This window comes from Chelonia mydas, chromosome 7 (assembly GCF_015237465.2).
Source record: "Chelonia mydas isolate rCheMyd1 chromosome 7, rCheMyd1.pri.v2, whole genome shotgun sequence".
Lineage (NCBI taxonomy): Eukaryota > Metazoa > Chordata > Testudines > Cheloniidae > Chelonia > Chelonia mydas.
The window spans coordinates 20,389,518-20,407,082 of NC_057853.1; the positions used below are offsets into that span (position 1 = coordinate 20,389,518).

A 17,565-nucleotide genomic window follows, 5' to 3' on the forward strand; every position below is an offset into this window, starting at 1 on the left:
ACTTCGCATCTTTACAACAGATTAGCTAGAACATGAGTGGTGTTTGCAAGGAATGAAGACTATCAAAAGCCTAGATATATCAAATATATGGCTTTCTCCTTAGCCACAAGGCTTGCTACCCTGTGTTTTGACATTGACTGTTGCTTATCACATTATTTTTAGGTGCTTACAAATTGATTGATTATTTGCTCCATTATCTTTCCGGGCACTGAAGTTAAGATGACTGGTCTATAATTCCCTGGCTTGTCCTTATTCCCCTTTTTATAGATAGGTATTATAGTTTCCCTTTTCCAGTCTTCTGGGATCTCTCCATTCTCCATCAGTTCTCAAAGATAATGGCAAATGGCTCAGAGATCTCTTCAGCCAGTGCCCTAATTATTCTAGCATATATTTAATCAGGCCCTTCCAAAGTGAAGACATCTAACTTATCTAATTAATTCTTAACTTGTTCTTTCCCTGTTTTAGCCTCAGATCCTACCCTACTTACCTTGATGTTCTCTATGTTCATCGTCCAATCACTGCTAACTTTTTTGGTGAAACCCGAAACAAAAAAGGCATTTAATACTTTGCTGATTGTTGTGTTTTCTGTTATTGTCTTTCCTTCCTCATTGAGTAATGGGACTACCCTGTTCTTGGTCTTCCTCTTGCTTCTAATGTCTTTGTAAAATGTTTTCTTGTTACCCTTTATGTCCCTAGCTTGTTTAATCTTGTTTTGTGTCTTGGCCTTTCTAATTTTGTCCCTAGATGCTAGTGTTATTTTTTTATATTCATAATTCTAATTTGACCTAGTTTCCACTTTTTGTATGACTTTTTTTTTGAGTTTCAAGTCATTGAAGATCTCCTGGTTAAACTAGGGCGGTCTCTTACCATACTTCCGATCTTTCCTACGCATTAGGATAGGTTGATTTTGTCCCCTTAATAATGTCTCTTTTAAAAAAAACTGCGAGCTCTTCCGAAGTTTTTTTTTTTTTTCCCCCTCGATTTTCTTCCCAAAGGATCTTTCCTACCAGTTCTCTGAGTTTGCTAAAGTCTGCCTTCTTGAACTCCATTGTCTTTAATCTGTTGTTTTCCCTCCTACCATTCCTTAGAATCCTGAACTCTATCATTTCATGATCACTTTTACTCAAGCTGCCTTCCGTGTTCAAATTCTCAACAAGTTCACCTCTATTTGTCAGAATCCAATCTAGAACAGCCTCCCACAGTTGCTTTCTCAACCATTTGCACTAAAAGGTGATCTCCAATGCATTCCAGGAACTTGTTGAATAATCTGTGCCCTGCTGTATTATTTTCCCAATAGATATCTGGAGAGTTGAAGTCCTCCATCACCACCAAATCCTGTGCTTTGGATGATTTTGTTAGTTGGTTTTTGTTTTTTTTAAAAAGGCTCATCCACCTCTTCTTCCTATGTAGGCGGCCTATACTAAACCCCTACCATGACATCATCCTTGTTTATTACCCCAGAGACTTTCAACAGGTCTACCTCCCACTTCTATCTCAACCTCAGTGCAAGTGCATATATCTTTGATATACAACATAATACCTCATCCCTTTTTTCCCTGTCCGTTCTTCCTGAGCAAGCTGTAACCTTTTATACCAATATTCGAATCATGTGAATTATCCTAAGATGTCTCTGTGATGCCAATTGTATCATAATTGTGATTATTCGCTAGTATTTCTAATTCTTCCCATTTATTTCCCATACTTCTTGCATTAGTGTACAGCTATCTAAAATGTTCATTAGATTTCCCCTCTATATTCCCTCTTGTCTCCTTTGTCCCTGCTATGATTACCCACGTTCTCCCCAGATTCTGACTCTTCACCCACGTTTCCATGTTTTGGACTTATCTGCGGGCTTTTGTCGCCTGCCCCCATTAGGGTTGCCAGGTGTTAGATTTTCAACCAGAGAGTCTGGTCAAAAAGGGCACCTGGCAGTGTCCGGTCAGATGTACCGATCGAACACCAAAAGTCCAGTTTCCGCAGACGGGAGGGAGGCGCTAGGTCATCGACCCGTGCCAGCCCCTGCTCAGTAGCCCTTCTTTCTTAGAACAGCAAAGTGGGGAAGGGGTTGGGGAAGAGAGGCTCATCAATTTAACACGTGCCTGGTTTTGAGCAGTAGAAAGTAAGCAACTGCAATGCATGGTTATTTTTACTCGTGAACTTTTAAAAGCTCAGGCTGCTATTAACATGTTAATAGTATCAGTAAAAGGTTGCAATTTGCTTTGTACCCGCCGCCACCAACGGTTTAAGCCAGAGCAATTTTTTTCATACGTTTTGATCCACTGGAGGAGCCTGCGTAGCGCATTAAAATGCTTGGAATGTTGCTTTATTTCCTGTCATTTGCTGATTTAATTGAAATAATTAATAATGGGCCTTTTGTCCTACTTGTTGGGGTGAGTGCAGTGTTGTTGCTTTAAAAAAAAAAAAACACTTTTGCAATTCAAGGAAAATAGACTTTGGAGTTGGCAGTTTTCCACCACTGGTGTCAAGGGGTAATGTGTGATAGAGGCTTCCTAATAGTGAACTGTCAGCTTCTCCTTTCTCTTATTAACTTTATTTTCTGCTAGGATCGTTGGCCTTTATTTTTATTTTTCTCTCTCTCCCAGCTCGAATTCCATATCCTTAGCATAAACCGCACTCAGAGGCCGAACATAAAGAGACCAAAAGGAGAGGCAGTCTCTAAAACAAGAGTAAATGCACAAAAAAAGAAAAGCGTGTTACAGATTAGCGTCGATATATCAGTGAGCAGACAGCTCATGAAGGCTCCATGGCAGCCAACACAAAGAGCATTGGAAGATTTGTAGTGATTGCTCATTGACGACTAGCTCGGATCCCATAGCAGTGAGGTGAAGGGGGAAAGTGAGAGTAGGATTTGCTGTACCAAATCAGATTATTGGTCCAGCGGGTTTGGTGTCTTATCTCCGGAAGTTACAAAAACCTGATACTTTGCAGGAAAACCCCCCACTCATAATACACTTACCCACTTGTTTACTAGTGTACGTGGAAGGGGGAACAAGAACAAACATCCAAGTGACCAGTTTACATCCTGAAGCGGCTCCATGACATAACTTTTGTAGCCATGCCCGCTACAGTAATAAACAGGCATTGTATCTCCTCAGTTAAAAATGGAAAAGTCCTCAATGCCTATGATCTTTGCTCTCTTTTAAAAAAGTCATTACAAATGCATTAATTAGATATGGGTTTGAGCCACAAAGCACAGACCCAGATCTGAGCTTCCCTGAAATTCAGCAGTGTTCAGAGACTGAGTACTGAGCCACTTGTTTTCTAGATACTGAAGCTGTTTGTGTTGTTAGGCACCACGTTGTTCCTGTAATTTAAATTCAGTTAACAAACTGAGAGTCATGTACTTGTACAGCTGTAACACATGGAACTACTTTAGTTAAAGGGGTATATACTGTACTGTACTTAAGGGAGTATATACTTTACAGTACTATTGGAACCCCTTCTGTTGGTGATAGAGAGACAAGCTTTCAAGCCACACAGAGCTCGAAAGCTGGTGTCTCTGACCAACAGAAGTTGGTCCAGTAAAAGATATTACCTCACCCCCCTTGTCTCTCTGATCTCCTGGGACCAACCTGGCTACAACTACACTACATATAGTACTGCTTTCAGATACATAGGCACAATTCCCATTGCTAAATTCTGCCTTGGTAAATCAGCTACCATTAGCTTTAATGGGAGTTACACCTGTCTAGGCAGAATTGATTTTATTGTAATAAATCCCCTGCAGTTTATGCCAACAGTGAATGTTGCCCCACAGTTCAAAAGGTCACCTTCTTATTGACATATTATGTTATATCATGTCAATAAGACATGGATTGAAGCCTCAGTGTTGTTCGTTGTGTTAATCATCTGCATGCAGAGTAAGGCCTGCTGAGAATGGAGGTGCAGACATCTCAGTAGGAAGACCTGCAAGGATCCTGAACTCATAATATGTACCAAAGAGCTAGCACAAAATCAATGCCAAAGTCACACTGCCAAATCTCTGTGATGCATTTATTTTTGTGTATTAAAAGCAAAAGTAATTATGAACCCAAAAAAAGTAGTAGTTTTAAGCCTACATAAGTTTTGGGCAGACCAGAGTCAAGGCTTCTCCACCCACCTTGAACTTGTATTTTGTTGTGCCTGATGCCTGGTGTGGGCAATAATTAGGCTCCATGGAGTGATTTTGGAATGTAGTGATGAGCTTTAAGGTCCCAAACTTGCAAGCATTTATACATGTGTAATGTTATGCTCCTAAGTGCTACTCATATTACTAAAGTTAAATACCCATATAAGGTTTTGAAGGACCTGGGCTGAAATTCTGAATTAATATGCTGTTGATACAAGTCATCAGCATCTATTTTTGACACTTTCTTTTGTGTGTTTATTATACACACAAAATATACATATTAGTTTTTAATAGTGAGAATTAGCTTGCTAGGAAAATTGGTACAATTTCCTTAACTAAATTCTTTCCTCCTGTTTCTTTTACTCTGTGCAAGACTATTGAACCAAGAGTTTGATGTCTGGAATGTTTCAGGTTTATTAACTTCAACAGAACTAGTGTAATTTGGCCTGAAAATCACATAGTTTAAAACATAAAAACCCAAACTCAAGATCAATATACATTTCTATCAGTATTTTTAATCAAAGTTTAAGTACAAAACAGAAAATGTGCACAACACGTTACAAATAACACAATCACTTTTCCAGGTTTGAGGAACCCTGGAGAGAACACCATGTGAATTAGATAAATTCAAGGAAAGCTTACATCAGGCAGCACTGAAACAATCTGAGATACACAGATGGAGAACACTACAGAGAAACCTTGCTCTGTATAGCAGTTAGAAGAATGAGCCACTCTTGCCAAAGTAATACAATATTGTATGTAGGTCTGTTTGCCTTCCTTCTGCCTCCTTCCGCCTATCTGCTTGCTGTACCAGTGTACAAAAGCAGGAGATGCAGAAGCATGATTAAATACAACATAGCAACCTTGCATATTGAGCTCAGCACTCACAAAGAACTACCCAGTGAACTATTTTGATCCTTTAAAGTTCCCTACCAAGACTAGGATAGATGTGGCCACATTTTATTTGATACGTGAGCTGCACAACTCTCACAGATAGTTGCTCTGACTTGAAACTGTCCTAATGGTGCTGCTGCCTCCTCTCCACATATGCTGCTGCGTTCAGCCTGTTCCCTTCCCTGCCCCAGTGTAACTCCTCCAGTGCTTTCCATACTTTTCTTGGGGGTAAACGCTATTATTTCATCATTAGGCAGGGCCTACCTGCTGTCTTTGCTACTTCTTGGCATGTGATAACAGCTAGCGATAGGGCAACCTGTCTACTATGGTTTGGGTTGGATTGTTCGTATGACCATTTTCAGTATTGATGCTGATGACTGGTCTGTGTTGACTTCCTGCTTATTGCTTCCTGCTCCTTGTTTCTGTTTGTTTCCTGGTTCCTGCTCCCTGAATTCAGTGTTCCATTTCCTGTTCTTCTGTGTGTGGGTGGGTGTGCACATGTGTGTATGTACACACAGTGTTGGGTGTGTGCAGTTACACTGATCCTTCTGCTACGTACCTGCCATTTGGACTGTTGCTGACTTAACTGGTTTAGAGTTATTACATGTTTTTGATTGACCACCTACCTGTGTGTCTTGTTTTGATTTCCTGGTGTTTGGGGTGCATCAGAGTGTAACACAGCTGCCCTGTCTTTGCTGCTTTTTGGCAAAGCTGATGATAGGACAATCTGGTAGAAAGTACTGGAGAGCTGTATTCAGCAACCCCTGGACAAGACCAACAGATTTCTTTTCCCATTTCAATAGGTGCATCTTCTTTGGCAGATCCTCTTGTTAGTTCTGTAGGGCCTTGTTTGTTCTGGTCTCAGGAAATACGTAGCAATTACTTCTGGGAAGTATTGATAGTGTCACGTTGTCTCACAATAATCTTCTTCTGAGCCATCACAGTATATGAAAGTTTTTTTTTCCCCATACCCAAGATAACCATCCCTTTATACAGTCTTAATTCCATTGCAAATAGTGAACTCTGTTCTCACTCAAATCTGTGGAGTTCATTTGTACTTCGGACGTTTATTTTCAGGCAGGCTACATGCTTTATAGCACTGCAGAGCATGCTGGTACTATCGTTTGGCTGGACACTATAGTTCTGCATAATTTTCAGTTTTGTTCCCCATTCTTTGACTTTCTTCTTGGGCTAGTTAACCAGAGATCTCATGAACAGCTGGGAATAATAGCAAAGTCAACTTGCTCTTAGGCTGACCATAACTGGCTTCTATTCTGTACCTTCAACCTGTAGGCTCACCAGTGTCACACGCTGGTGGGGTATCTGCTTACCCTGAATGATTGCAAAGCAGAAGCCATCAGACAGCAGTTAGCCTGACAGTCAAAATGGAATGTGTAGTATTTCTAAGTAATGGAGATTGTAGAATAGGAAGTAGACTCAGCTCTCCAGCCACCATCAAATAGGATGAAAGAGAGGAAGGGGGAAAAAAACCTATGCATATTTTTTCACGTTTGCCCTCAGTTGTTCCGCACTCCTCACACATTATTGTATGTCAGCTGATTCACTTTTGGAAACGTTTGGCTACACAATGGAGAATGTATCTGAATGCAAAAAAAAATTGTTAGCCTGATTGTTTTTGTTACAATGGATCCCAAGGGAAGTGATAGAGATTATGAAAGTACCTTTGTTTCAAATCTCCCATCTAATATTGATAGAACACTTGGGAATGATATTAATGAATATTTTTCATGATGAGACAGATCCCTGGTTATAAGAAATGGCTGCAATAGATTCAAGAACATAGTAGCTTGACCATTAGTGATGTAAATGTGTTGGTCCCACTCTGGTTTGCCTTATTGGGATTCAGGAAGTGGGCGGGCGAAGCTCACCCCCTGCTAAAGGATCCCCCCCCCGCAGCCTAAGCTGGGGATCCAGAGGACCTGGGAAACCAAATAATTACGGGGGACAACTAATGAACAACAGGGACGGGAGAGCGGTCAAAGAGTCAAACGAAGGGAACCGGATGGGGACACCGAGCAGAGAACCCCAGACAGCGCCCACCGCTCCTCAAAGGCGTCAAGGGAGTCAGTGGATGCCGCCCAGAGGAACTCTGCCCGGAGGCGTGAACGGACAGAGGATCGGAAATAGGCCCCGCAGTCGCAGGAGACTCCGTCGGCCAACCTCCTCACCCTGGTTTTATAGATGGCCACTTTAGCCAGGGCCAGGAGGAGGTTGACCAGGAGGTCCTGCGACTTAGTGGGGCCATGCCCACTCTGGTTTGCAGTGGGCATTTGCATATACCACAAAGCCACCACAGTCTGGCACAAATGGATGAATATGGTAGGGAATCACCCAGTTGAAAGTTGGCGTTAAGGTACATTGCAAAGCTTTATGTATAAGCTTGTGATGAAGTATTCATTCCACACATCACCTGGGAGGGTTAAGATAGCTGGGAAGGGGCTAATTAACCCAGTAAAAACTGCGCCTGGCAGAGAATTAGGCTGGCCAGGCAAGCCCTAATAGAAGATGAATTTCAGCTGAGCAGGTGTAGGCTGGTCTCATACAAAACCAGCAAGCTGAAAACAGAAGGGGTTGTAGGAGAAGTAGTCTACAGTCACTCCCTGGGAGGAGGAAAGTGTGTTTGGAATATAAATTGGCAAGAAACTGAAAAGGGTGGAATAGCAGAGGGAGCTCTACTGGTAACCTGAGGTGGCGGGGTAGAGCTAGGGGAGAAAAATAGGAAGAAGAGCAGGGAAATAGCATTGAGGTCTGGGGGTCAGTGGACCATGGTTGCTGAACAGAGTCCCTATGCTGGAATCTGGAGTAATGGGCAGGCTTGGGTCCCATACCCCTCCACTGAGGAAAGTGGCATAGTCTTGAATTAGAGGATGGCTTGGGAAGGCAACTGGACAGTTGATTTGGAGAGACTTTGGTATTCTGGAAGGGGAAACATGTATAGTGACCTGGTCCAAGGGCCAAGTTATGGAGAGGGAGCATGCTGAGTCCCAGAGGGTGGGAGGGGCCACGGTGAGAGCAAACAATAGGGCATCAGATGTGGATGGAGCTAATCACCTGAATAGCCAGGAGGAGGCACCCTAACGGTGAGTGAACCCCATTACAAAGCTACACATAACCTCCTCCCTTACATATAAGATTAGGCACATAGAAGCTCTGTAAGCGTGGAATTCATATCCCCTTGAAAGGCTAGTACAAGGCCCTCTGAGCTGGTGATTCCCCACTTCCTGCAGTAGCCCTACATGGAGTAGGCAGGCAGACTGAGTGGATGCTGCATAGTGGGCTCCTACTGATGCCAAATAAACTGGCATGGAGGAGTGTATTGGTGGCAGATCAGAGGAAGGGCTTGACCGGACTATGTGGATTCAGCAGCCTGCATGCTGAAAAGAACAAAGGCACTGGTCACTATCCCAGTCCATAACCTGAAACGGTCACTGCAAGGGGTTCCCTTCTCAGGTTCCCACAAAAAGGGTAAGTTTCACCCCTGGAAATTAAAATAGCTGTGGAGGGAGAACCTTCTAGTCCTGTGATTTACACCCTCTGCAATGCCATTTAGCTCAATGGGATAGCACATGGGTAAATGAGAACAGAATATGACCTTCAGCAGATAAGAAGCACACACAGTGGTAAATATAAATGCATTTGTTAAATGCTCTCAAACACATTCTCTCACCCTAGGCTTTACTTTATTGAAACTCTTCCTAATAGGCCCTTTGAGAATGGACTGTAAAGTCATCTAAACACATCATTATTTTTAATGGTCTTTAAAAGAAGATGACTAGCTAATCCTTGTAGTCAGTCTGTTTCTGGACACAGGAATGAAAACAATATCACTTGATTGCTACTCTAACTTAATGGGCTGACATTTTAAATAAAGCCACTTTAGTGGTGCATAGTGTTTTATTACATTAATTAAATGTCTAATCAGAGATGCCAAATTCTTGGTTACTGCTTTAGGTAGCAACAAATGGATAATAGTGACTTTTTTCCTCCTGCCATGACAGGAAAAAGAAAACACAGCATTTGTGCTCCTTAGGAGAAAACAAATTTTGGGGAGGGAGTGGGGTCAATGTATACGATCAGATGGGAACCTCTATCCATATCATAATATGTCCCATGAATACGTCTAGTTAACTATGAAGTGGAGATGACAAGTTCTGTGCTAGTTTCAATGTGAACAGGACATACTTCTAGGATGGGATCTGCAAAGGTGCCTAAGGAAATTAGGCTCCGATGTCCCACTTCATTTCTATGGGAACTGAGTGGCCTGGGCTCCTTTGAAAATTGAACTAAATACAAATAAAGGAATCCCCCAAGGTACTATGTATATTTACTTAAAAGCACAGAAATCTAAAACAACTAACTACTGAAATAACTATGTGGAGCTTCCTTTCCCACAGGATAGCTTTAAAACTGGAACAAGCCTATAGTTAAGTGACATTATCCAAGGGCAGTTAGATCCACTTGTGCGTGAGGCAATATACTGTATAGACCTGATTTTGAAAGGAGCTTCTATTCAGCTCCCCATTTTGTGCCTGCAAATTTGAAGGTATCATCAATGTTATTTGCAACCAAACAGTTTGACATCTAAGTGATATTGATTGCACTTGCATTTACAAAACTGCAGGCACAAAATGGAAAGTTGCTTTTAACAGGGCCATTGTAGGAGCAATAATGGGTTTAGGAATATTTCATCAGTCCAGCTAGCTAACTGACTGAACCTCCTTTGAATTCACAGCCAAACATAGGATGATGTCATGTTGGCCTGAGACAATATATAATGCATCCATAGATTGAGGGGGCTGGGTGAAGGGAGGAGGGAAAGGTTGTTTATGTAAACACACATTGCGTCACTTCAAGGTGATGCCCATCCAGAATTTCACCTAAGCTGGAAGAATATTCCAAGAAATTTCTGCTGGTCTTCTCTTTACAAATGATCTGAAATGTGTCCTTTTGCTGTTCTGATGTGCATCAGGCCCTACATAAAAGCAGGGGTAGCAAACAATGGTCATAAAAAAGTAGATCTGGCATTCCAGGATCCCTGGTCTTCAGATACTTGTCACCCAACTGCATTAGTTGAACATGCCGATAATTTATCTCTTTCTCATCAGATACTTCATAACCCAGACCCACCACTTTCTTTTCATGGCTATTGGGCTGTCCTAGATTCCTTCATGTCACAGTGACTGAGTGGCATGCAGATCAAACCCCATCTCCTCTTCCTGTAAGCATAGACAAAGATGTGCAAAAGCTGCATATATGAACAAACAAAAAAAAGGATATCTTTGAACAGAGTTCTGATTGATGCTTCACTTATCAAAGGAACATACTCCTTTACCCTCTCAGTTTGGTCATGAGTTTCCTGTCACTTGGGCAGAGACCGGGAGGAGATCGTTCCCTTCCCCCTCCCCACTGTACTCTGAGGAACTCACATTTCCACGGACTGGCTTCTTACTAACTGTGGAACAGACTAAAATAAATCTACTGGGGACTCCTTCTGCAGAACAGCAGGACTTTACTTAGAGTGGAGATGCTACCACCCCTGCTTCTCACGCTAAACAAACTTCAAGCACAACTGAAAGGTAACATCACTTGACTATTACAGTACAACACACAAAGGGGGCAAGAGTAACAGCAGAGTGAAAACGGTAGCGACAATTAAATAATGAGCATGGCCTCAAGGGCATTGATCAAAATAACAAGGTAGCTGCCCTATGAGACATCAACACCTTGCTTAATCCTCAAATTGGCACAGCCTGCTGCCCCTTCACACCTCTATCTACTGTAGCTTCACAAACTCAGATCTGGGCCAGCTTCCATCACCTTCTCCTATGGGTCTGGAGCTGCAGCTTGACACTACTGTACTGGCACAAGGCTTTTTAGCAGCAGTCATTCTGAAACCTGTTGTGTGACAGTACAAATAGCAAAGAACGAGGAGACCTTTGATAGAATAGATGAGTGCGGCGTCAGGATTCCACACTGAACCAGAAGTGCTTTCACATTAGGCATTGACTTTGACAACTCCCATCTGTAGAGGCCCTCACCAGATAAAGTTCCAGCATTAGTCTCTGTGCAGCAATGTGATATTTTCACTCGAGAAAGCAACGTGTCTTATATTGATCTAACTGCAGTTTGCTTGGTAAAATAAAATAACTCAGCTCTTTTCAAACAAATCAAGTGTCATTTGACATGCTGACTGTTTAATATTTTGCCACGTGCAAAGCTGAAATTTTTTTGCCCATTAATGGCCACTTAAATAAAGAAATGACACCGGAGTAATGACTGCACTATGCAAGCGGTTTATAAGTATCGATACCAGATTCATTCCTGAAGAGTGGAAACACATAAACCATAGCTTCTGCTTCTCCCCTGAGAGTGAATCTCTGGGAGCTGTGAAAATGGCTTCAAGCTAAGAACTGTGATTTGTAACCTATATGTGATGTGTTGGTTAATTTCATATAAGACAGTGTGTAATTATGGAAGAAAAGTTATGTCCAAGGATTCCTGGTTTAAACACATAATGAGGGAAAGGAGGGTAAGTCCACTTTTGTCCCCTTAGCTAGGAAGGTGTTGCATGGTAATATATGAACTAGCTACACCTTTCACCACAGTGTTATTAAAATATAAAGTTTATGACTTTAACTTCTGAAGAAGAAATTATTTGCACCCAGTTCGAAGAATGTCTGCTACTTGTTTTCCCAAATATGCCTTCCAGGGTTTCACCAGACTGTTCATATTCACGAGGAGTTTGCTGGTCCTTGAGTCCTCCTGGCCTGCTATCAGGTAATCTGTTCCTGGTTAAAAAAATAATTACTTAAATAAATAAAACAGAGGAGTACATACTTAATATCTCCACTCCCCGGGGAATCAGGATCTTGCACCTTAGCTAGCTTCAACCTTTTTTTTTTAAAATGAGTATTCCAGGTTGTGCGCATACAGTTTTATGTGCATACACTTTCTTTGCACTAATTCCTCTGTACACCAGCAATACATTCTAACGTGCGTGTGCACATATTAGAACCTTCACACACAAACCTTATTTGTTCCAAGGGGTTTAAGACCTTTCAAAATCTTAACATCTGCACCAGCAAGCGATTGGGTTTGATTCTGATCTCCCTGTCACTGGTTTTTTGTTGTTGTGGCGTTTGGGGTTTGATTTGGTTTTTACACCAATTTAACTCCATAGGTTTCAGTGCAACTACTCCTTGTTTGCACAGGTACAAGTGACAGCAGAATCAGGTCTTGCCAGGTGTGGGCTGGTTTTGAATGTGAGAATTGTAAAGCATCCCTGTTAGATTATCATCTGCACACGCAACTGCTAGTGTACAGAAAATGTGCTAGTTCGTACAAAATTGTACACCTTCAAGGAAAGGCCAGACTGAGGCACCACTGAAAATCACGATGTTTTGCATTAAACACAGAGGTGTTTTTTTGTTGTGTATTGTATCCGGTATGATATGTAAAATTCCCTTACTGTTCAGAGGCCCTTGTAACAGCTAAAGCACCTTGGAGCAGGTTATGGAGGGAGCTGTGTCCCTCTGAAGTTATCTTGATTTTGTTGGTTTAAAAGCACAAAACACAAGTGGAAGGTGAAAATTCCCTAGTCATTAAAACACAACAAAGAAACATTCACCAACTGAAAAGGATGGCTAGATTTTGGCTCGCAATTTACACTGTCTTATTTTCAGCAACGTGTGTGTGTTCCTATCCATACGCCTGGTGTGTGTGCGTCTGTTATTGTGTATCCGTTTGTCTGCTGTGTCTGTGTTTTTCTTTCTTGTTTGTGCCTTATTGCATATGGCTGTTGTATGGTATCTGGTTGCTTGTGTATTTATGTCATGTGTATGTGATTACTTGATTTTTAATTGAAATGAAGCTTGGACATCCATCCGCGGGAGAGGGCGGGGGGGGATTGGCAGCCTTTTTATATCCAACCTGTTAATATCCAAAGTTTTATTACTTCGGGTTCAATGTGTGGAACAAAATTTCTGGATGATAGGCAAGGGGGGAGGGGGAAGGTACAGATCTTGCCTTCCCTCCCCCATCATAGCTGAAATCTGCAGCAACAGAAAGACCGCATTGTCAGTCAGTGTTTTCTGGTGAGGAACAAAATAAACACAATTATTAAAGTGCCTGAGCCGAGGCAGTGTTCCGATTGGATGGTGAGCAGTCTAAAGGGCTAGATTAATCTGTGTGCGCCACACAGATTAGCTGAAATGGCTGTTTGACATGACAACTGCCAGCTCGGTATTCTTCTCGTACAACAATGCACATTCTCCTGACACAATAAGGATCTTTAACAGCAGCTCAGGCAACTCCAGGAAATGTAACCACCACATCCCCATAGGATTAGAGGCATAACCACAGAGGTGAGACACCCAACTGTGATCAGGTCATTAGCAAGACACAGATACTGCTAATGATTTATTACTCAAGCGGACAAACCCCACTATTATACTATAAAGTTTATTAAAAACACAGGGCCGAATCCCCTGATACCCCCAAGTATGTGTAGTGGTGAAAGGGGATTCTGAGGGATTATACATTCCCTATGTTCCCTACTCAGCAGCCCTGCAATTTCAGTAGAGGCTGCTGTTGCAACCCCACTCCCTAAGAAGGACTGAGGCTGATAGTGATGGGGTCACTGGCCTTGGCTCACTCCTCCCTTCCCCCAAATCCTGCTGTGCAACCCCTTGCACAGTGAAAGCACACCAATTTCACTGCAGACAGAGCACTCCACAGCCCTGGAAGGGGAGAGAGAGGGCAGTATTTATCCCCAAATTATACTACTTCAGCCTTTAAAAATCCTTAGGTTTCCTATGCTTTTTTTTAAGAAATGCTCATTCATGTGCAAAGCAGAGGGCAGCTCAATAGTTTATTCTGCTGGGAGTTACTAATGTGGAAAGCAGAAGGTCTTTCTTTAGTATCCATACAGCAAATCCATTGGTAGCTTCATAAGTAAAGTTTTATGATTAAACTCTAAAGGCTGTGAGATTAAATATGGACTTCCTGTCATCAGCCAGGGAAGAACATACAACACAATGCTGCAGAGACGGTTGGGCAGGAAGCCAGATCACCCTGCACAGCAGAAAGCTCTGCTGACGACAGTGGCAGTTTGGACTGGCATTGGTGGCTGCTGCTTACGTTTTACCCCTCCCACCGCCACCCCGCTCCCTCCTTGCTGGAAGTAAAGTGATGGGAATGAAAAGCTAATATGCATGCAGGAGTAAGGGAAAAGGGGTGTGTAAAAATCATGAGCCGAATAAAAGCAGGGAATCTCAACATGAGTGAGCATGTACAGTGAAATTCTCAGTGGGTAGAAATCGGCATAGAAACCTGAAGTCAATAGAATTATGCTCATTTACACCACTTGTGAATCGAGTGCATAATTTTGTGATGAGAATCTAGTTTATAAACTTATTGTATTGTGAAGAACTGGCTAGTGTGCAGGTGCACCACTGCAGGTACACTGGCTAGCATCAGAACTGTACAATAGTGTTTCATGGGCCCCATACTCCTAACAGCTAAAGAGAAACAAGGGGGCTGGACTCCTTATGCCCTCTCCCCTCCTTGAGCTTCTGTGAAGGGTCAAACACAGTCTAACCCTATATTAAACACGTACTTCACCAACCCTGACCTACAGCTCCCACTGCTGGGCAGGGAGCCCGGCAGCTGTTTAACGGTCCACAGCTATACCATAAAAGAGTTTAGGACAGGAAGTGTAAGAGAATACCTTAACCATTTGCACCACAGTCAGTAAAATGTATTTGACCAAGTCTGAGTTACATTGCTGAAGTACAGCTCTCAGAGACCATATAGTGCATCCCTGCAAATTCAAACCCAATTCCTCACCTGGTGGTACAGATAATGGAAGACCCAAATCATTTTTGAGAGGGCACAAATCATTTTGGACTGATTGGAAGAATTCACACTGGATTTGATTGGACTCAGCCAATCCCAGAACAATTGGCTCTTTTGTATGTGTCTGATTTCAGATGAGAATTTGCCTTAGAGCTCAGGGTAAGCCTTGGATTTCAGACCAAATACAAGGAATTCTTTCACTCAGCATGAAAGTGTGTTTAATCTGTTCAGAGGAAAAAATGTAGAGTAACTTATCTAACAAGTTTTTGTTTTAGAATGTGGATAAGTCCCCACTCTCCATGGTGTAAGGCACAGTAGTGAAACATGATCCTTGGAGACACTGTTTAGCTCATCCAAAAGAAAACCAAGTTACCTGTCTCATTCAGGGCCTGATCCTAAATGGTGCTGAGCACCTGCAGCCTTTGCTGAAGTGAGTGGGAGCTGTGGGTGCTCATCACCTCTTGGGATCAAGCCCTTTGCTGCCTACTTGGATGAAAAAAAGAAAGCAGGGTCCAAAAGACATTTCCAGACTCCAATTAGGACAGTTAAAGGCACTTACGTGGGCTCTCTAGCTCATCTCCCCATAATTATCCACATGGGATTTCAGCTGGGGCAATACAAATATTTCTGTCTCCAGTCCACTAAATTGCTTGATGGGAAAGAAGGCAGTAGTGAGGGCTCTGCTGAAAAATCCATCCATTCAGCTACTAATAATATTGCTTAGCACCTCTCTGGCATAGGCACTGACTCCGGGGGCGCTCAGGGGCGGGAAGAGGCAGCAAGGGCCGGGTCTTGGGGGAAGGGGCGGAGTGGGGGCAGGGCCTCTGGGCAGAGTAGGGGTAGCGCACCCACTGGGAAAAATAAAAATCAGCGCCGATGTGCTTTTCAATTTCTAGGGGCATTGGAAAGATTAAGCTGTGCAGTGCTGCTCCTGTGCCTCCAAGACATCATTTGGTTCCTATTTCCCCCTTGTCCTGCAGGGAAGTAATACGTACCAGCCCTTTTGCTGGCACAGGTTACTTCCCCTTCTGTGCCATCTTGGGTGTGGTATTCAGAGGTATGGGGTGGCTCTACTCCCTCCCTGCCTACCTGAGAGGGAGGGGGAATAGCTGCTCGTTCTGGTGTTGTCACTAGTTCATACAAGCCCCTCCCCTGTGCAGGTGCACAGCAAGGCTCCCAGTTGAGCCCTAACTAATTAATCCTCCAAGTCCCCTGTGAAGTAGATAAGTTCTGATAAACATTAGCTCCACTTAACACATGAAGCAATTGTGGCAGAGGGTTTCTCGTGCCCACAGAGGGAGTCATCGTGAGATGGGATTCAAGGAATTCCTGGACCAAAAGTCTGTGTGTAAACCACTAGACAATGCCTCCCTCTCTAACTCTCTCTCTTTTTCTTTCAAACCTGTATATTCAGAAGCGTAAATCTAATGTAGTAATGAACTGAAATGTGAGATCTGGATTTATTTACATTCTAGGATTGCATTATGGTTAACATTGAGATTGCATTTCCTTTTCTCTATGCATACTGTATATGATGCAAGGCATGGATGCAACGGCAGTTTTGCCCTAGATTCTATGGCACTCTTGTGGGAATTCTGCGGTGGCTACAGATAAATGTTTAAAAGGGATGTTTTTACTGAATTAAATCTAAAGATGAATAATCCAATCAGCACCGAAGCCCCTGTCTCATTTATTGTGGCATTAAATTCATTTATTGTATGTTAGCCCCATATTTTGAGTTTCCCACATGCTGCAAATTGTGAGCTTTAAGTTTCGAAGTAACAATACATTAAGATGCCTGGGGCAGTTCACACCTCACAGCTGTTGTTTCAGGCTGTCTTCAAACTCAGAAAGGCATCACTGAACCAGTTTGAACCTGCTAGAGCTGCTGGCAGGACTAACTGCCCCCCAGCCCTGCACTCCCCAGCTCTGGGAAACAGATTATGCCTGGTCACTGTGCAGATGCTTGGGCAGTGAAGGGAGAATGGGTCTCTGTGCCCACTCCCCTGTAGCAAACCCACCACAGGGAGGCATAGTTCAGCCCTAACTATTTGAATAAAGGATTTCTCAGTTATGTTTCTCTCTTTAATACTCCAATAAGAGTACCAGGTTTACCCTGCTAATCTGTTCATTCGCTTTATGTTAACCGGACCAGCTTTTCCTCAATGGATTATTCCAGCAGTATGATCAACTAGTGTTGTTCTCACATAGGTGCCATACCAATACAATTTCATTAGCTTCAATAGCTGATTTACACTAGTGAAAGTGAAATAAGAATTGGGAACATTAATACCTTAACAACTGACATAGTCTTTTCCCCACAGAATCCATGCCATAAGCATTTAATACTTACCAGGATTGAGAATGGGACATGTACATCCCCTGTTGGTCCAGGACTCCGGATAGATACTTCTGTTACTCCGGGCAATTTTCACTTTGCCTGATTTCAGGACCTTCTTTACCTTCACTACAACTTCCGCATGGGTTCCTTTGTCATGAGCCGATAGGATTCTTGCCTTTATCACTGCCAGAAAATACACACATGGGCACAAACCAATAATTCATTTCAAAGTAAGCAGTGGTATTTTCCTTATATGGCTAGAGGGTAGAATGTTAGGGACTGTTGGATGAGGCACAAACAGTCATGTCAGGGTACTGGCTCTTGG

At 42.7% G+C, this 17,565-nt stretch overlaps 1 protein-coding gene across 1 annotated transcript in view; it reads right to left on the reverse strand.

The window, feature by feature from the left end:
- Nucleotides 1-4,624: 4,624 nt before the first annotated feature.
- The window catches only part of LOC102939649 (netrin-4), a 66,933-nt gene continuing 53,992 nt past the window's right edge, over nucleotides 4,625-17,565 (reverse strand). Inside the window, exons 9-10 of the mRNA XM_007059957.4 lie at nucleotides 17,253-17,423; nucleotides 4,625-11,832 (exon numbers count right to left, since the gene is read on the reverse strand). Coding sequence (XP_007060019.1) covers nucleotides 11,696-11,832; nucleotides 17,253-17,423 — 308 coding nt within the window. The 3' untranslated portion in view covers nucleotides 4,625-11,695. The remainder of the gene's footprint in view (nucleotides 11,833-17,252; nucleotides 17,424-17,565) is intronic.